Here is a 20,629-nt window from a genome sequence, read left to right as displayed (position 1 = left end):
AACAGTAGGATGGAAGTGGAGTGCTGGCCCTTAAAAAAAAAAAGTACAGAGCCCAGGTCCTTAGTTGAAGTCCCAGGACTAACACAAAAAGAAAGACTCCACAGTAGGGATTATCAAACATTTATAAATAGAAAGCCAAACAGTAAACAATTGAGACTGTGCTCTTATTTGGAGTACAGAGCCATGGAAGTAAACTATTGCGCCAACCTCTGCCCTCGGTTGTAAAACCTTTGTCTCTTTTCTTTTCCACACAATACTAGGTATAAAGTCTAACAAGGCCTAGAAGGCAGGAACCTGCATAAACACTTGCTTCCTGGTTTAATGTTTACTATGTAATATGTCCTAGTGGCATTATTGTGTCCTCCTCAAATTCCTATGTGAACATCTGTCTCCTAACACCTCGGTATGTGACCTTATTTGAACAGTCACTGAAAGTGTAGTCAGTTAAGATCATAATGGAGAAAGGTGAGTCCTCAAGGCAATGTAGTGTCTTAAAATGTGGAAGCAGATACCCACCCAGGAAAGACACCAAGAGAATGAATGAACGTGAAGGCAAATACGATGTGATATGTGGACAAATCAAGAATGCCAAAGGTTGTCAGCAAGCCACCGAAAGCTACAGAACTCAGGAGCAAACAACTCCACCACCTAATTTCACGGACTTCCCATCTCCACAACTGTGAGAAAATAAGCCACAAAGTTTAGAGCAAATGAATATATGAACTAGCTTGCAGCTTACATCTACCTGTTCAAGGCAGGAGACTGTCTCACCAATAGAATTTTCGTAATTTTTTATACTCTTGGATATGCCGGGCAAGTACTCTACCACTCGTTATACCCTTTGCCTAACATTTCTTAATTTGTCAAAAAGAAAAAAGAAAAAGGAAAAGAAAAAAAGCTTCAACTTCTTCAAAAGGAAGGACAGAAAAGGTAGGCTAAAATGCATATGCCTCCACAGATGATTTTCTGGCAATAACAATCAAAACACAAGAAATCAAAAAATGAAACAAGAGTCATCCAACCAATAAATAATCAAGCAAACTGAACAGATTCTTTTGAGAAAAAATATAAATGGCTAATTGATACATGAAGAAAATGTCAATATCTTTAGTCATAAAAGAAATGCAAGCCGGGCACCGGTGGCTCATGCCTGTAATCCTAGCTACTCAGGAGGCGGAGATCTGAGGATAATGATTCAAAGCCAGCCCGGGCAGCGGGCAGCAAACTCCGCGAAACTCTTATCTCCAATAAACCACCAGAAAACCAGAAGTGGCGCTGTGGCTCAAGTGGTAGAGCGCTAGCCTTGAGCTGAAGAGCTGAGGGACAGCGTTCAGGCCCAGAGATCAAGCCCCACAACTGGACCAAAACAAAAGAAAGAAATGCAAATCAAAGCACACTAAGATTTCATCTCAACCCAGTCAGAAAGACAGCCATCGACAAAACAAATGCTAGCAAGGATACTGAGGGAAAAGAAACTCTCATACACTTAGTGGGAATGTTAACTAGTGCAACCAGTATGGAAATCTATGAAGGGTCCTTAAAACTACTAAAAGAAGACCTTCCTTTTGACTTTACCACTCCTGAACATAATGTTCATACAGAAATTTTAATAGCCAAAAAATAAAAATGAAATCATAACATTTGCAGGAAAGTGGATACAACTTAAGAGGATACCATACTAAGACAGGCCAAGCTCAAAAATATTGCTAGGCTGCTGGTGGCTCACACCTGTAATCCTAACTACTCAGAAGGCTGAGATCTGAGGATCATGGTTTGAAGTCAGCCAAGGTAGAAAAGTCCATCTGTAATTAACTACCAAAAAGCTGAAACTGGAGCTATGGATCAAATGGTAGCACACTAGTCTTGAGCACAAGAGCTCAGTGACAGTGCCCAGACCCAAAGTTCAAGTCCCAGGACCAGGAGGATACTATGTGGACATCCTAAAAGACACACACATTCAGGCACATGTACACACACATATATGTTCATGTACATACATATATATGTATGTATATATATGGCTAAACACAAAACATGAAAGGACTACTTAGGAAAGAATGATTGGAACACACTATTACCCACTGTATAACTAATGTTAAGCTAATGATTTTTTTGAAAGGGAGCTGTTACCTCTGTCCAGTACTGTTGTTTGGTTTCTGTGTCCATGTGTGCAAAACCTCCCAGGACTAAAGCCTTCATCAGGGTCCTCTGCACAGGACTTGACAAGAAATTAAGAGGTGGGCTTCGGCTTGCAAACTGCTTAGCTAGGTTCCACCAATTTTCACACTGAATTACTAAGTTTGCCCTACAGATAGAAATAACAAAATATAACATGGATTACTTTCATTCTATGTATATATGCTAAAGAAACTAAATTTCTTCCCTCTCTGATTTCCTTCTCTTTCCTTTCCTGTCTCCCTTCTCCTCCTCTTCTGTCCCTCTGCCCCATCTTCCCCTTCCTTTCCCCATTCCTTTTTTTCCACAAGATTTGAACTTGGCCTCGTGCTTGCTCTGCTGGTGCTCTTCCACTTAAAGTATATCATCAACCCAGCTAGTGCTTGTTATTTGGAGGTTAATTTTGGTGGACTTTTCTGCCTGGGCTGGCTCTGAGCCCCAACCCTCCACATTTTTGGCCTCTTAAATAGCTAGGATTATATGCATGAGCCACCAGAGCTGGGCTAATAAATTTTTCTGTGAGGTAGGATCTTACTAAGTAGCTCAGGCTGGCCTCAAACTTGTGGTCTTCTCACCTCAATCTTCAGACTACCTCAGACCACATCAGTCTTACCGCATCTGGCTGGATTTAGTTTGTAAAGTGTAGTGAAGTCAGCCTAGACTTTGAAGTCACACAGGTTTATATTCAAACCTGCATAATTGTCCAACATAAATTTTAAAAATTTAATCTCACTAATATATAAAACAGGGATCAATCTCATGCTTGATACCGATACCATGATCAAATATGAAGCACTCAGGACAGTGCAAAGTAAATAAATTTTAAGAATTCAATAAATAATTGTCAATGGCAACAGTAAAATCCCATCCATCATTTCTCAAATATGTTGTAGAAAGCAATAAACATTTTACTTTGTAACAGCAGAGTTTAAAGTATTGTTTTCATCTTTAAAATAGGCAAGATTTTTGACTGCTGAGGATAGTAGTGCATCTACTACTTGGGATGCTGAGGTAGGTGGATCCTAACTCCAGTCAAGCCTGAGCTAAATAGTGAGAACCTGTTTGGAAAAAAAACAAAAAAACAAAAACAAAAACAAAAACAAAAAAAATGGCATCAGGGAGGGAAGAGAGAAAACTAAATGATGAGAAAATCTATATGAAAGTGTTTTTAAAGCTACGTAATACTTATGTGTAAGATTATTTGACACCACAATCCTTGAACAATCATCCATCCTCCACTGTAATAACGGATAGCCCCAGATGCATTTAAAACAGCATGATGTAGTTTTAAAACTATACCATTCCACAGGCCTAGAGGCTCAAAACTATAATCCTAGCTACTTGGAAGACTGAGATCTGGAGGATTAAAAAGCCAACGAAGGCAAGAACAATTCACTAGATTCCTTTCTCAACCAATAGGAGAGGGCAGTGGTACGTGCTTACATCTAGCTACCTGAGAAACTGAGATCAGGAGGATAGCAGTTCTAAATAAGATGGGGGGAAAAAATTCTCAACACATCACTGAGCACCACTGAAGTGTTAAAAAAAAAAAAAGTGGGCAAAAAGCCAGACTCTATAAAATAACCAGCACAAAAAAAAAATAATAATAATGAGGTGTGGATCAGTGATAGAATACCTGCCTAGCAGTTGCAGTACCAAAAAAAAAAAAAAAAAAAAAAAAAAAAAAAAAAAAAAAGCAAAACCATGTCATTCCAAATCTCTAATCATTTATCAGTAGAAAGCAAGCTCAGGGTTAGTTGTAGAATGCTTGCCTAGCATGCAAGAAGCCCTGCGTTTGATTCCTCAGTACCACATAAACAAAAATAAATTTTAAAAAAAAAAAAAGCTCAAGTTCGTTTTTGTTGTTTGGACTTAGGGCCTTGTGGTCTCATTGTATTTCCTCATGGCAAGTGCTCTACCGCCTGATCTATACCTCCACTTCTGGCTTTTTGGAGAGAAGAGTCTCTCAGATTTGTCTGCCTGGGCTGACTTCAAACCTCAATCCTCAGATTTCAGACTCTTGAGTAGCTAGGGTTATAAGCATGAGCCTGGTGTGCAAGTTGAAGTCCCTGTAGTAACACACACACAGTCTCTTTCCAACAATGGGTCTTACCTTTCTCTCCTTTCCACCAAAGTGACAAGGAGCTGCACAGTATCATTTGCAAGGTCCTGTTCACTACTCCAGACTGAGAGGTTACTGATGACTTTTTGTAAGAGGTAGCCAATAATCCACTGAGAACCTTCTGTATCTGCTCCAAATGCTGTGCTGAATGGCAGACTTACCTGAAGAGAGAAAACAAATTTTGTTAAGGTCACAAAGACCAGTTGAAAAAAAGAATCACAAAAATCACAGTACTGTGGTATGCTACATGAATTTTATAATTAATTTCCCTGAGTCAAAAAAGATATTCTTTTTTTTTTTTTTGTCGGTCGTGGGACTTGAACTCTGGGCCTGGGCACTGTCCCTCAGCTCTTCAGCTCAAGGCGAGCGCTCTACCACTTGAGCTACAGCGCCACTTCCGGTTTTCTGGTGGTTTATTGGAGATAGGAGTCTCACGCTCTCTCCTGCCTGGGCTGGCTTTGAACCACGATCCTCAGATCTCAGCCTCCTGAGTAGCTAGGATTACAGGCGTGAGCCACCAGCGCCCGGCTCAAAAAAGATATTCTTAATTCACCCACTATGTTGTTGTAATTTTTCTGCCAACTTTATTTTCACATTACATTAACAATATATTTTAAACAAATGCAAAAAAAGGAAAACCACTTGTATTATATCTATTTCAAAGAACAATCTGCATCTTAATTTTGATTAAAAGGAATCAAGCCACTGTTCTCCATGAAAAGCTATACAACAACACTCTAGTCCTCAGTTCTATTCAACATGGAAGATGTGCCAGCTCTAAAACAGTTCTAGAGAAAAATCAACTAGGAAGACATTTCCACTTCTACAATTATCATCATCATAAACCCAAAGAAGCTTATATTCTGACCTGATCATATAGCTTTTCATCCACCAGGAGGTACGTTTTAGCCCAGCGTTTTAGAAACCAAACAATATCTTTGCCCATTTGAGGACTTAGTAGATGAGTGAGATCTGCTCTTATTGCTCGAGATTCAACTTCTGAAACTCTTAGAACAGCAGATAACAGCCTGTAGGTATAAAACACAAGTCATTTATTCTTTTTTTGGTTTAGTGGTTGATTAACCATATTATTTTTCTTAAAAGTCCTTTTCTGTTTCTCAACTCTGTCACCTTCCATAGTGACATCGAAGAATTTGAGTGAATACCAAAGGCCATCCTTCTACTGAAGTGTCACTACATGTGCAAACATTACTGTCTAAATATTCAGATTCAAAGTAGAGAAATGTGAAAAATTCTACAAGCCAAACTTCTTTATAACTGTATAACTCCTTACAACTCCCCAGTGGGCAATCTGTGTTTTTATATCGTAAAGGAACTGGGGTTTGGTGCAAGACAAGGTAAATAACTCCAAGTCTGGTAGTTCTACCTAATTAATGTAACTGTTAATGTTTTTTTTTTTTTAAATTGTGCACAAGGCCGTGGGTTCAATCCCCAGCCCTACAGGGGGGGGAGGGGAGAAGGGCCGAATGGAAGGAGGAAGGGAGGGAAGGAGGGAAGCAGGCCTTACTAAAAAGATTGCCTACCTAAATGAACTAAATGCTCTTGGTTCCTATTCCCACTGCTCTCAGACTGCAATCTCCTTGGAATGAAGTTTAATATGATGTCTGGGAAGCACTTGGCTCTTCTGACTGCTCTGCCCCTTGTAAAGAGCTCCTTCCCTTGGCTTCTCAGGACCACATTTCCCATTCCCCATTTCCCTTTCCTTATGACAGCCATTTCTTCTTAGGACCTCATTTAAGTAAGGAAGTTTTTAAGGTTCCCATCTTCTTTTCTTTCTATACATATATGCCAGTGCCCAAGCTTTCAAAATTTTAGGAGTATGTAATTCAATGGTCTCATGTTTCATTCATGGTGACATATTAAAGTTTGCCAATAAGATATATCATTTCTAGCCTAAGAATTAAAAATAAAACTTTATAAGAACCTTAACTAGAATTCAATCATGATAGTGTCTGACAGTCACACATATGCACTCAAAACAGTTGTTTCTTACTGTATTTCGTTTCTGCACAGAACGTTATTCTAAAAACTGCTCAAGCATTTTACTGACCATACAAATATCTATAACACAAATTCCTATATATGATGACCTTTTTGTTTCAGTACTGAAGTTTGAACTGATGGCTTGTGCTTGCTGAGCAAACACTTGCTGAACTACACCTCCAGTCTATTTTTTGCTGTTATTTTTTCATAGGGTTTCATTTCTTTTTGCCAGGAGGCCACATTTAGACTACAGTCTTCCAATGTTTCACATCTTCCGATGTTTCACATCTCATTACAGCTGAAATGACTGGCACAAGGCACCATGACCAACTTATTTCATCTGAGATGGAATCTTAGAGTTTCTGTCCAAGCTAACCTGGAACCACAATCTTCCCACATAATTAGAATTATTATAGGTGTGAGTCACTAGCATCTGACACAATAAAGCCATTTATAAGAATTTCAGATGATTCTAATAATTTATTTTAAATTGTTTTTGGATTGAGTTATTATTCTAATTACTTAACACATACAAATTTACTTCTTATGCTTGTAGTACTAGGTTGCACACTCTATCACTTGGGCCATGCCTCCAGACCTTGTTGTTGTTTTTTTCTCAGTCATTTTTCTGACAGGGTCTCAGGCATTTCACCTAGGGTCAATCTCTTACCAAATGCCTACTTCATGTGTGTGTGCCACCATATCTAGCATGTTGGTTGAGATGGCAGTATCACTTTTTAACAGGGCTGGCCTCAAACTATATAATCCTTTCAATCAATCACTGCTTTCCAAGCAGTTGGAATAACAGGTATGTGCCACCACTGAGAGCTATAACACAATTTAAATTACTAGAAAATAAAAAAATGTTGATGTTGGGTACTGATGGTCCATGTCTATAATCCTTGATACTCAGGGAGGCTGAGATCTGAAAGATAACAGAGTTTGAGGCCAGCCTGGGCAGAAAAATTTGCTATATTCCATCTCCAAAATAACTAGCAAAAACCCAGGCTAGAGGTATGGCTCAAGTGATAAGAGAACAGTACAAAGTACAAACCCAAGTTCAAAGTCCAAATTAATTAAAAACAAAAAGTACATGTCTTGAGGGTAACACAGTAGTCTTAAAGCTCGTGTATTTGTGAATAATTATTATTATTCACCAGAATGAGCCAAAGCTTTGCATAATTTTTTTTGTTATTGTTGGTCATGGGGCATGGACACTATCCCTGAGCTTTATCACTGAAAGCTAATGCTCTACACTTTGAGCCATAGCACCACTTCCAGTTTTCTGGGGGTTAACTTAAGAGCCTCAGGGACTTTCTTTCCCAGGCAGATCTCAGCTTCCTGAGTAGCTAGGATTACAGGCGCACCTGGCTATTTTTCACTTTAACAGACATAAACACTAATAAAACTTAACATTTTTAGAAAGTATTTTTCAAAACAGCAAGATCATCCAGTTATTGAACTTTTTCCAAGTTGTAAGACAAAAATCAGAGGTATCTACAATAAAAAAGTTATTCCTAATAATCTCTTAGCTCATATTAGGTTAAGGCCTCCTCAAAGTACTGTGCTTTCTACTTACACATCAAACAGTGAATATTCAGAACTGCCTCTCCACCTGGCACTCTGGGCTTTATTGCACCTGACAGTCTCCAGAGTAAGGTATGGAATTATAAGAACTCAGGACTTTTCCTTTTTGCTGGTATCAAGACTTGAACTCACAGTCTCTTTCACTCAACCTTTTCGCTCAAAGCTAAAATTCTACCACTTCCTCTATGCCTCTAATTGGCTTTTTTGTTAATTTGAGAAAAGAGTTTCACAAACATTTTTGCTTGAGCTGGCTATGACCATTATCCTCATATCTTACCCTTCTGAACAGCTAGGATTACATGTATGAACTAATGATTCATGTGAAAAAAAAAGGCAAATAAAAGACTTGTGTCAGGCAGACCCAGTGAGTCCCCAAAGAGAATTTTTCTTCATCCTTCCTTTCCTCCTATATCCAACATGGAGCACTCTCTAAGAAATACCATACAAATCAGGGGGCCCAAGTTCAGTTATCTTAGGCAGATCCCCCATTTCACTCCTACCATGAAAGCCCCACCCACAGCCTCTCTCCTTGCCTCAGATCTTCACCACCTGTGCCCTTCTACTCCATGATACGTCAGTCACTCACTAGCCAAATGTTTTCTCATTCTACCTCTCCTATGGTCACTGCCTTATCAGGGGTAGGGGAACCTTATTCCTGCCAAGGGCCATTTGGATATTATAGTATCATTCAAAGACAAAACAAAGTTATTAATACAGGGAGACATGCCTTAGGCAGCTGATTAAATACATGTTTCTGTCCTATCATGTAACAAATGATTTGTGGGCATTACATGGCATGCAGGCCAGATTTCATTCCCCTCCCCCAATGCTTTGCCTTCTTTTCATCCTTCAAGTAGCAGTCAAAATAACATCTTCCCTCTGCTAGATTAGGTACACTTAGGTATCTTTATACTCCTCTACTGAATCATCACATCCCAATGCAAAGAGAAAACAAAGAAACTGACCAAATATTATTAACTGTAAATAATTCCAAGGTTAATACCCAAATCCTACTCGAGTTTCTATTTAAAACTATATTCCAGACAGCACCACAGTCTGCTCAATCAGTCTGGAACATATTTCATAAGCCAAAAGCCAACAATGTTAGGTCAAACAACACTTTCATTTCTCAAGCTCTCCATTATGGCCACTCTGGTTTGAACACTGTCATCTTCCCTTAGATTATTGCAAATCAGTTTATAACTGATCTGCCACTTCCACCATCCACTCTCAGTGCAACTGTCAGAGTAAACTCTTTATCTTGTAAGATACTCTTTAGTTCAAAACCTCCACAACACCCCACTTAACTCAGAGATATTCCAAAGGCCTGAAGATGTTACCTGATTTCATTCTATTCACCAACTCCCTCTGCTTCACCCAAAACAGGATTCCTGCTGTTGCTTCAACATGCCAGCTGTGCCCAGGGCCATTCCAAATTGCTTCCTGAATTGTCTTTTTACATAGAACATTTACTGTTACCTAATATACGTATCATATTTTAAAACTGATCATCTCTCTTTCAGGGAGCTCAAAAAGGGGAATGAATTTTATTGGCTTTGTTCACTTATATACTCCAAGTGCTCAACTGAAGTGCTTAGTATACAATAGTGTCCGAATAATTCTTTGTGAAATGGCAATTTCTTCAAGAATGGAAACTGTTTTTAGTCAATCAAAAGATGGTTTTCCCACATGCCAATTTCACATTCATTCTTTTGATAAATACACTGGTCATTTTTGTTGGTCCAACCCTCCATAGTCTGTGCTCTCAGATACAAAAAAAAAGTGTTTGCTTCCCCAATGACAAGCTGAGACTGGAAAAAACTGAAAAGCACTTAAAATACAAGGAAAGCATTCCTAGTGATACTACCCAGGCAAAGATGACCATGATTAGATAATGGGACAGAACTCTAAAATAAATTGTCTTTCAAATTAACATTCACCATGAAATGAATCCAAACAATAGCACTTATTTGCAGATACTAACTCCAATGATTATAGTAATCAAAGGAAGATTAAAATGTTAAAAGCAGATACTTTATTGCAAACACAAGAATATGCCAAAAGAGGAAATAAGAGTCCTAAACATTTCCTAGATATTTTTATATTATGTAGGTTTAAATGATATTCATATATATTTGCATTGAAAAACTCAGAGTTACAGATTTTGCAAGTGACAAAAACTACCGCTATTTGACTTTCTGTGTACAATCTAAATTTAATGTGGAAGATACTGAAAGGTAAAGCACCACTTTCTTTTATTTCTTTTTTTGGGGGGCAACCAGAACACTTTATATAGAGTCATGTATAATTTAAAATTTTTAAATATATTTTTATTGTAAAGACACTGTACAGAGGGTTATAGTTACATGAGTAAGGTAACGAGTACATTTCCTATCGAGCATTGTTACCCCCAAATGCTACTTTCAAATCTACTTTTAGGAGAATTTTTGTTTGTTTCTTGTTTTTTGTGTTTTGGGTCCGGTCGTGGGGCCTGAACTCTGGGCCTGGGCGCTGTCCCTCAGCTCTTCAGCTCAAGGCTAGTGCTCTACCACTTGAGCCACAATGCCACTTCCGGCTTTTTTCTTTTTGCTTATGTGGTGCTGAGGAATCGAATGCAGGGCCTCATGCATGCAAGGCAAGCGCTTTACCACTGAGCCACCTTCCCAGCCCCTTAGGAGCATATTTTTAAGTCCAGGTTTACCCTTTCTGACTTTAGTTAAGAATTACTGAAAATTTGCCATGAATATTATGAGGCATTGTGTGGTCATACCACTGCCCTGACAAGAGTTCTCAAGGTTCAATTTTTTGTTTTGTTTTGTTTTTTGGGTCCGGTGAGCCACCTTCCCAGCCCATCAAGGTTCAATTTTTTGTGATAAAATAAAAGCCATTTTATAAGGTAAGAAGGGCAGTTTTCCTTGAGAAAGCTACTAGAAAAGTTTTATTCGCTTTTATGAACATATGTGCTGGTAATGTTCATATGGTCTTTTAAAACCTGAAATTTTCCCTTCCTTTCAGAGTGTCTATGTATATACATCAGTACTACTTTTTGAGTGACAAGCACTGTGTTTCTAGTACATTAGATCAAATGTCTCTAGCATTCATGGTAACTAAAGGTGTTCTGGCTCAGTAGCAGACATAGCTGTCAGTTCCCACTAGAGTGGTATTGGCTGAAAAACTGAGTATTTTCCATCCTTGTGAATTTCAAGGCTTCTTCAAGTTTTCTTTCCTTTCAGTTATCTGATTTACAAGCATGCCTAGTCCCTCTAGCCATCTACCCATCCACTCATAATTTATAAAACAGTATAGATTACAAGAGCACAGCTATAGAGTTCATATTACCTAATCACAGAATCTGTTCTGTTGTACCCTGGGATGGAAGAAGCCTTTTCTCCTGGAGATCCCAAAATTTGAAGTGTTGTATTAATGTCAACTTCAGATGAATGCTTAATGGAATATTCCATTATTTCTGGAGGTATTAGCGGAGTCTCTCCCTGAGTATCATCAGCTAAGAGGTAGCCTTCAGTTTAAAAAAAATTAAAAATGAACACTTAACAACTCTACATTTACCAAGTTGAACTATAAATGTTTTCAGTTTTGATTTATTTATATACATCACATAAATTGATGTAAAAATAAATTATAAATGTTAATCTATAAATTTCAAGTTGATGAAAAGAAACTTTCAATTTCTCAGATAATTAAATCTCAAAAATACAGCAAAGAACAAATTTATATTCACCAATTTTATAATTCATCATGATATATAGGTTTTAAGTCTACTACATTTTAGTAATTTTCAGTAATACAATAATCTGCAAAGTTAGCATGAATCCTACTGTTATTTAAATCACAAATAATACTAAGATACTTTTCCAAAAGTCAAGATTTTTCTTTCCTGATTAAATACAGAAATACTAATAGTGTGGTAATTAAGATTGTCTAGAGCTGCATTTTGGCTCTAAAAATTATTAACATAACTAGACTAGAGGCTAGATTTCTATAGTCTAAGCTTCTCCATCTGTTAGATGGAGAAATGACAAGATGTTAAAAGTAAATAAAATCCACATTAAATAACCATTTAGTGTGTGAGATAAACAGTGAATACATGCTAGGCAGTGTTTTTTGTTTTAATACATCTGTAGGTATATACCAGATAATAGTTGCATCCAAATTTCATCTAATATTAGATATGAACTTTATTTCAAAGGAACAAAGAGGTTGAGACGGGATTTCAAACTTGTGATTCTCCTGTCTTTGCTTCCTGAGTGCTTGGATTATAGGTATGTGCTGCAATGCTCAGTTCTGACCTACAGTTTTTACTATATGGAGCTTCTTTTTTAAGGGTTTAAACTGTTTAGTGGGCAACTATATCCAAAAAAAGAAACAACCAACCAACCTGTAACTAAAATAAGCCAGTGAATATCTTCATAGAGATCATCAAGCATTTTGTTGTTAATGGTGCTTGAACCAGATGAAGCAAGTAATTGTTGCTGATGTCGCTGTAACTGACTATGAAGTCTTGTTACTCTTTCTTCTAATAAACTAAAAGAGGAAAAGAAACAACAGATCCATAAACTTCAACATGTAAAAACATACACTTCTAACTTCCACATAATAAACAACATAAATTAAGATGTTAGCACAAAAACATATATACATAAATTTTACAGTACACAATTGTTCTCATAGCACGATAGGAACTGTGATTTACTGTTTATGACACATAATTATAACAATGTTTTACAAACAGTCAAGGTTTTACAACAGTCATGTGAAAAGTGGTTATTCCAAGTTTTTATTGATACGGGTCAAATCATTTCTCATACCATGTTTTCCATAATCTCTCTGCCATCTATGCTGCAGTTCCTGGGCTCCAAATGTATAAGCCAAAGAATGCAATCATGAGAGTGTTTCTGTCCATTTGGTCCAGTGTGCTGGGATACGGGGTAGGGGTGTTTAAAGTCTTTAAACACTTTAAGTGCTCTCCCAGGAATTGTGAATAGAGAATATTGGCTCCATGGGGTTTCTTTGGACTGTGTGTACCTTGTCAGAAGAGGTATACAGTGCTCTGCAGCAATTCTTCCTAGCATTCCTACACTGGCTAGTTGATCAGAAAACTGGTCTCGATCATCTTCTTGAAGTTCACTTATTTCTTCTTCCTCACGAGAGGCTACACCATTGGCAGTCTATTATGATGAAAGAAAGACACAGTGAGGGCTGTACTACCATGGTCCAGAAGTCATGATTTTCTAGTGGCCCTGTAAAATAGCTTCAGTATTATAGCTAGAAAAGAGAGCACTTCTGAGTTAGCCTTCATGTGCAGCTATCTAGGGCCTCCTTTAACTATGCCAGCCTCCCTAGTGCTCATCAAAAGGAGGACAACAGAAAGGAGGGAAAAGTAGACATGGTAAGCACAGCTAACTGCATATCTATAACCCACCTCCCACCTGGGGAATGTCATAGCCACTAAAATGAACCAGCATCTTGAAGATCCTTCTGAATACAGGAAGTCATTCATTATCACTGGACAATTAGTAAGATATAGGTAGGTAAGTGAATAAGAAATATACTACTTATCAAGAACTCATTTACATACCACTTTGGTACCTAGCAAATCTTCTGAAGAAGCCTATTTTATATTCTACTAATGGGTAATATATCTAGTACAATGAAACAGAGCCTCTGATGATTTTTAATTACAACCTGGCTTAGAACTTACCAAATTCCTTGTGCCATCTGGAGCGGCTAAGTGGCACTGAATATAGGAATTGAAAACTTGAACTGCATGTTGGGTAAAAAAGCCTTTATGAAAATGTTTATCATCTTGGACCAAAGTTAGCCAGGACTCCAGCAATTTATCATATGCTTCCATGTATACCATGTCATCCTTATCAAGCTAAAAGAAAAGAACATTCATAAAACAATTATCTAGAAAAAAAAATGAACAGTGTAACAAGAGTCACATCGTTAGGTACAAAAATAATTTTATATCTTTAACATTAAAAAAGAGAGAAAGATTCCTGGAATTCATGATCTTCCTATTGGATTACAGGAATATGTGCCTGATACAAGAATAATAAGTTTTTATTAAACTTCCTAAAACTAACTCCAACCTAAACCTTTAGTCAACCTGCAAATAATGTTTATTAGTTGTTCCTAGCTCTTCAGCTTCAAGGCTAGCACTCTACCATTTGAGCCACAACGCCACTTCCGGCTTTTTCTGTTTATATGGTGTTGAGAAATCAAACCCAGGGCCTCATGCATGTGAGGCAAGCACTCTACCACTGAACCATCTTCCCAGTACCAAAAACGTATATTTCTTAAACATTTTTTTCCAGTGCTAGTGATGTACTCTGTCTCATACATGCTAGGTTAAGTGCTCTACAGCTGAACTATACTCCCGAGCCCAACACTGTTTTAATGATTTTAAAAAAGAATGATGAAAACAGACTTCATCAGCAAAGCAAAGAATGTGTGGAAAACCTCACAAGTGCCCCTTAATACAACTCCTGACTCAGAGTTCATAATATCAGAGAAATGTCAAGTGTCCTTTCATTTGAGAAAAATTCAGTCTAATAAGCACAAATAGTTCATGAATATGAAAATGAATAATTTCCCCCCTTTTTGGGTCTATTTTAATCAGTCTTCTTCCTACAAGGGAAAACACATAGAAAACTTAGAAAAAGACAAGTAGAGATGCAGAAGAAAGCCACATCTAACTGCCCAAATCTCTGCCTCATTGAACTGGGACTCTCTCTCAGAGAAGTATCCAAAGGACCTACAGGTGAGTCCATTAACATGACCATAATTATTTATAGGCTGCTATTCTTAACTTTTCCTCTTTCCCATTCTTTCTGGTTCAGGATTAGCTAACTGCTCAATTAAGAGGTTTACACCAAAACTAAGTTAGTGAGAATTAAGAGAAATTTTCACAGAACTATTTATGGTCCAAATTTCTCTGAATAGAGCTAGTACTGTACAGCAAAGCCACTGTACTATAAAAGCTGCAAAGCCAGGAGGAGGCAGGAGTCAGCTACTAGCAGAGAGTGACTGATGATGACACATGAGTGGGTGAGGATATGGGCAGCAGATGGTCTCAACAAGCTGGGACCCAGAGACTGGGTTTCCTTCCAAATGCAGCCAAAGCCACTGAAACACTTCAAGCAGAGATGATGCCACAGGCCATGCACTTTGGTTTGGGCTATGAAAATGTTGCTACATGGCCAGTCTGTGCAAAGATTTATGAAGGAAAGGTTTCCAAAAACACAAATGGAACTGGAAGTCTGACCTGGGAGAAGACAGAAAGCAAGAGTAGCACCTGAATTATTATCCTGGGCAGCTGGAAAGATGCTTCCTAAAACGGGAAGATTCAGTGAAAGGAGGTGTAAAGAAAAGTTTCTCAACTGAACATGCAAATAAAAAATTCAGGAGAGAATGTTGGTTAAACTATTTGGTCAAAACAGGAAATACAAATTTAGCTACCACCAGTATCCACATAGAAGGAAGATATTAATGAAGTACAAGCAGGGCAAGACAGAGCCCACACTGGAGCCTGAGGAAGGCATTGAGGTGGGAGCAGCAGCAGAAGGATGCATGTGTCATCAAGGCCATCAAAATGTAAAATGATGAGCAGGGAAGACAGGCAGATGGCAAATAATACAGCCAGAAAGTAACCAATAGATCATATATCGGGGCTGCTCTTTTCTCTAGTCATGACTTTCTCCTCTGAGTTTACCCTGATTCTCATTTTCCAGCATTAAAAGATTATTTCATTGAAAATGTTCTTTTACATGAACTCATCAAAAGTCTTAAATGGAACTGCTCTCTGCCCATTAGTTTTCTTCCTTTTCACTAGGAGCGAGACACTCTTGCAAAGGCTTACTGTTTACAGACGAGCGGCTGTGAAGAGTGGCTTTATGCAGAATGAGAAATCACTTGAAGCCAGGCAGCAGTGACTTATACTTGTAGACCTAGCTACTCAGGAGGCCAGGATCTGAGGACTATGTTCCAAGCAAGCCTGAGCAGGAAAGATACTCTTACTTCCAATTAATCAGCAAAAAGCTAAAAGTGCTGTGGTTCAAATGTAGAATGATAGCTTTGAACAAAAAAACTCAGGGATAGCACCAAGGCCTTGAGTTCAAGCCCCAAGATTGGTACTAAAACAAAACAAAAAATCACTTTAAAAGTTTAGTAAAAATGAAATGAAACATTTCCTTAAGAATGGTAACTGAACAGGAAAGTCACAGTATGATACATATGTAAGAATGTTTGCTTTAAGTCCACTTCAACTATTAGCAGTCATCCAACTTTACTGAGTCATTTCTCCACTCTTCTATACTTAAAATTACTATTTCTAACACTAAGGACGTATGGAATGGCTACAATATTAGAAAAAACCTATGATTTTTGCTTTTACTCTAATGCCTTAAAAGTCTGGAAAAATAGTTAACTTTCTGAAGTTTAAACTAAAGTGGTTTAGTTTACTTCCAACTTTTTAATAATTACAAGTAATTTTTGTAATTATAATATAGTACTATGTGTAAACCAAGAAATGCCAAGTCAGCATTCATTCTAATGAAAAATGTAACTTTGGAGAATTCTAACTTTGTACATCACTTGAATTACTTTTTCAAATATGCTGATCATTTTAGCAATAGTGAAACAATAAAACCAACTGAGTCAATTGGAAGAAAAGAAAAACTTACATCACCATACCAAACTGTGTAATTTTTTTTTTGGGGGGGGGGGGGGGGGGTGGTGGTTCCGGTCGTGGGCCTGAACTCTGGGCCTGGGTGCTGTCCCTCAGCTCTTCAGCTCAAGGCTAATGCTTTACCACTTGAGCCACAGTGCCACTTCCGGCTTTTTCCCCCTGCTTATTATGTGGTGCTGAGGAATCGAACCCAGGGCCTCATGCATGCAAGGCAAGTGCTCTACCACTGAGCCACCTTCCCAGCCCCAGTGTAAATTTTTAATTAGTTCAAATTTTCCCCCAAAGAAAATTCTAATTTTAATTCTTTTTGTTGTTGTTGTTGGTTGTGGGGCCTGAACACTGGGCCTGGATGCTGTCCCTCAGCTCTTTAGCTCAAGGCTAGCACTCTACCACTTGAACCACAGCGCCACTTCCAGCTTTTTCTGCATATGTGGTGCTGAGGATTCGAACCCAGAGCCTCATGCATGGGAGGCAAGCACTCTACCACTGAGCCACCTTCCCAGCCCTCTAATTTTAATTCTAAGTAGATTTTTAGGTGAGATCTACTGAACTACTAAGAACCAAACCAAAACAATTACAAATCTATACAAACTGATCTACAGATAAAATTGAGAGGAATAATCCATGCAGCTGAAACAAATGATACCAAATAAATCAACAATACCAAAAACCAAAATAACAAAATATAATGTGTCACTGGCATCAACAGAAATTCAGGGTAAATTGTGTTTTTTGTGTTTTTTTTTTTTTTTTGGTGGGGGGGTCGGTCATGGGGGCTTGAACTCTGAACCTGGGCACTGTCCCTGAGCTCTTCAGCTCAAGGCTACTGCTCTACCACTTTGAGTCACAGCACCACTTCCAGTTTTCTGGTGGTTAACAGGAGATAAGAGTCTCAAGGACCTTCCTGCCCTGAGCAATTCAGCTCAAGGTGAGTACTCTACCACTTGAGCCACAGCGCCACTTCCAGTTTTCTGGTGGTTTATGATCTCAGCCTCCTGAGTAGCTCCGATTACAGGTGTGAGCCACCAGTGCCAGCTGGGGGGAGGGGGGGCGGGAGGGGCACGGCGGGGGAAGGGAGCGTGGGAATCAAAACAGGAACAACTTCTACCCCTCTTCTCTCACAAATGATGAAAAACACACTAAATAAAGTGCTCAAACACAGTGATTAACTTGTTAATAGCAGAAGAAAATGGTTTATTCCTTCAACAGAAACTTAAGTACTATGTCATGCACTGGGGATCTATGCCTGCAATATGAGCTACTCAAAAAGGTGAGATCTGGAGGATCATAGGTCAAGCAAAGTTAGCCCAACTCAAGCAAAAAGGTTCATGAGACTCCTCTCTGAATCTCCTGTAGGTATGTCATTCCACCTAGAGAGAGGGGAAAAAAAAGGAGGATCATAGATCACAGTCCAGGTGGATGGCCAGAGAGGAATCAAGACTAAAAACTAAACAGTGCACAAAAGAGTTGGAAATTTGGAAAAGCACTAGAGTATCTCCCTAGCAAGTGCAAGGGAGTCTCTTGAGTTCAAACCTCATACTTAAAAAAAAAAAAAATTAAAAGCTAGGAGTTGAGCACTTATAAGTTATAAAATACTTTCCTCCCACAGAAACATCTGTGGCCTGTTTGTATACTTAACAAAGCATGTGCTTCACAGACATCATTTGTTAGGTCTTAACAGTTTATCTTGCCAAAATAAACAGTGGTAACATATCTTAACAGGAACTTAAGAGTAGCATCCTTTGACCTACTAAGAAGCAAGACATCTTCAAAGTCATATCTTCATTTCTCTATCATAGTTTAATTACTCACATACAGAAAAAAATAAAATGCAAAGTTTTTTTAAAAAGTATTAACACCTTTCTGTTACTGAAAGTGTTCTTGACAATCCCTCCAATAAAGCCCTGATATTAGACAAAACAGATCACAAGTAGGATGTAAATATTCATTGAGTGACAATTAACATAAAGGCGATACACTGCTAAATTTAAACAAAACAAAACAAATAAAGCACCCTCTGTGTCCCTTTGGACACAAATACAAGTAACTCATCAGTCAAAGTGTGAGATAGTTGGTTGATGACATTTGGCAACTGGATCCTTCAATCTAATCACAGAGCAGTGAAATCTAACCTAGTGCTTTTTCATACCTTGGCCCTGCTCCACAGTTACACTGGCCCAAACCCAGCAAAACAGCCAGCAGCAGAGCCAGCAGCAGAGCCAACAGCACGTGCAAGAGATGACTCAGGAGACCAAGCTAGACTTTATGTGCTCATGCTCTAGGTATTGTCAGGCCTGCTGCCAGCATGGCTTTGGAGAGGGGCTTAGGGCTTATAAGACTACTTGACCCCACTTTATCCATTTGGAAATGCAGGGTGGAGAAGGTAATCAAACTATGATATCAACACTTCTCTTTCAGTGCCCAGAATTAACTTGCAAGTATATAGGAGGGACTTTGCAGACCTTCTCTCTCTCTCTCTCTCTCTCTCTCTCTCTCTCTCTCTCTCTCTCTCTCTCTCTCTCTCTCTCTCTCTCACACACACACACACACACACACACACACACACACAAGCTTTAGTGCTTTGGGAATTATGCTGAATACATAATTACAAAATAGTAGGTAAATACTTTCTGACAATGCCATAAAATGGTATTTTGGAAGGAAAACTTTTAACATAGAAATTGGCTTCCCTTTTACACACTAAATTTATTTTCGTAGCCTAAAATCTATTATCACTAAATGATTCTGAGTGTAGAGCATTTGGGGAAAAGCAAAACTACATGGACCATAAAAAAGATGGGGGGTGGGGGGGCTGGGAATGTGGCTTAGCAGTAGAGTGCTTGCCTAGTATACCTGGATTTAATTTAAGTACCACATATAGAGATAAAGCTGGAAGTAGCACTGTGGCTCAAGTGGTAGAGTGCTAGTTTTGAGCAAAAGAAGGTCAGGGACAGTGCTGAGACCATGAGTTCAAGCCCCAGGACTGGCAAGAAAAAAAAAAAAAAAGATCAGTGATTATCAGAGTCTGGCAGTGAGAGTACAAAGTGAAACTACTTTGTATGATCCTCTTATGGCACATGTTATTATCCATTTCCCAATCAACAGAACAACAGAAGTCACACATAAAGGAAATTATGGAAATGACAAATTTGAAAAGATAATGATGTTTCAAAGCAGGTTCATCAACTGTAAGCAATGTGCAACTCTGGTGGACACAGATGCTAATGTCCAATGGGAAACTACATGTTGAGTGGATGGTTATAGAACTGCCCTAAAATATGTATTTATACCTATGGTTATTTACATAAATCTGTTACCAGAAACTGTAAATGTATACACATAAATTTCATCCCAGAGTAGTTATAAATTTATTTGGTGAGAGTACTGCAAACAGCTTCATCTCCACCCCTAACAGAATAATACCGTTAGTAGTAGGTACTTAACTGTAATCCAATCCACTATAATACATTTCTTGTCATAAAGAGTTAATAGCTATTAAGGCAACTCCAAATCTTTGCCCTGAAATTAGAAAGCTCTTTTTTGTTGATATCAAAATTCTTTTGTTTTCTCTCTTTTTTGTAAGGACCAATCCAAAAGCCATGAACATGCAAAACTACTGAGCTACATACATCCCCAGCACAAACTTTATTTTCACACACAAAAAAAATTGCACTTATAACATGAGTCATTTAAGGCAAATAAGATTCCAAAGATTTGTTTCAAAGAAACAAGAAAAGATTCACATAAAAGTGCAACGAAAGCCGGACTCATCCCTGTAATCCTAGCTATTCAGGAGGCTGAGATCTGAGGATCATGGTGCAAAGCCAGCCTGGGCAGAAAAGTCCTCGAGACTCTTATTTCCAATAAACCACTAGAAAACCACAAGTGCCATTGTAGCTTAAGCAGTAGGGCATTCGCCTTGAGCTGAAGAGCTGAGGGATAGTGCCCAAGCCCAGAGTTCAAGCCCCACGACTGAAAGGCCAATGACATGGGTTTGAGTAAGTTTCACAGAAAATTTTATTTCTAAGGAG

The 20,629-nt window shown here is 38.4% G+C and overlaps 1 protein-coding gene across 3 annotated transcripts in view; it reads right to left on the bottom strand.

Annotated features, from left to right (window-relative positions):
• The window catches only part of Xpo4 (exportin 4), a 117,698-nt gene that overhangs the window by 9,267 nt on the left and 87,802 nt on the right, over nucleotides 1-20,629 (bottom strand). For all 3 annotated transcript variants that reach the window (XM_070003133.1, XM_070003132.1, XM_070003134.1), the window contains 7 exons: nucleotides 13,608-13,784; nucleotides 12,932-13,074; nucleotides 12,285-12,430; nucleotides 11,228-11,405; nucleotides 5,166-5,325; nucleotides 4,289-4,458; nucleotides 2,131-2,305 (listed from right to left, as the gene is read on the bottom strand). In XM_070003133.1, coding sequence (XP_069859234.1) covers nucleotides 2,131-2,305; nucleotides 4,289-4,458; nucleotides 5,166-5,325; nucleotides 11,228-11,405; nucleotides 12,285-12,430; nucleotides 12,932-13,074; nucleotides 13,608-13,784 — 1,149 coding nt within the window. The remainder of the gene's footprint in view (nucleotides 1-2,130; nucleotides 2,306-4,288; nucleotides 4,459-5,165; nucleotides 5,326-11,227; nucleotides 11,406-12,284; nucleotides 12,431-12,931; nucleotides 13,075-13,607; nucleotides 13,785-20,629) is intronic.

This window comes from Dipodomys merriami, unplaced genomic scaffold (genome assembly GCF_024711535.1).
Source record: "Dipodomys merriami isolate MVZ:Mamm:240054 unplaced genomic scaffold, mDipMer1.0.p SCAF_6, whole genome shotgun sequence".
NCBI classification, from domain to species: domain Eukaryota; kingdom Metazoa; phylum Chordata; class Mammalia; order Rodentia; family Heteromyidae; genus Dipodomys; species Dipodomys merriami.
Note: the sequence above shows the minus strand (reverse complement) of the source record. Positions and strands in the feature narration are given on the sequence as shown.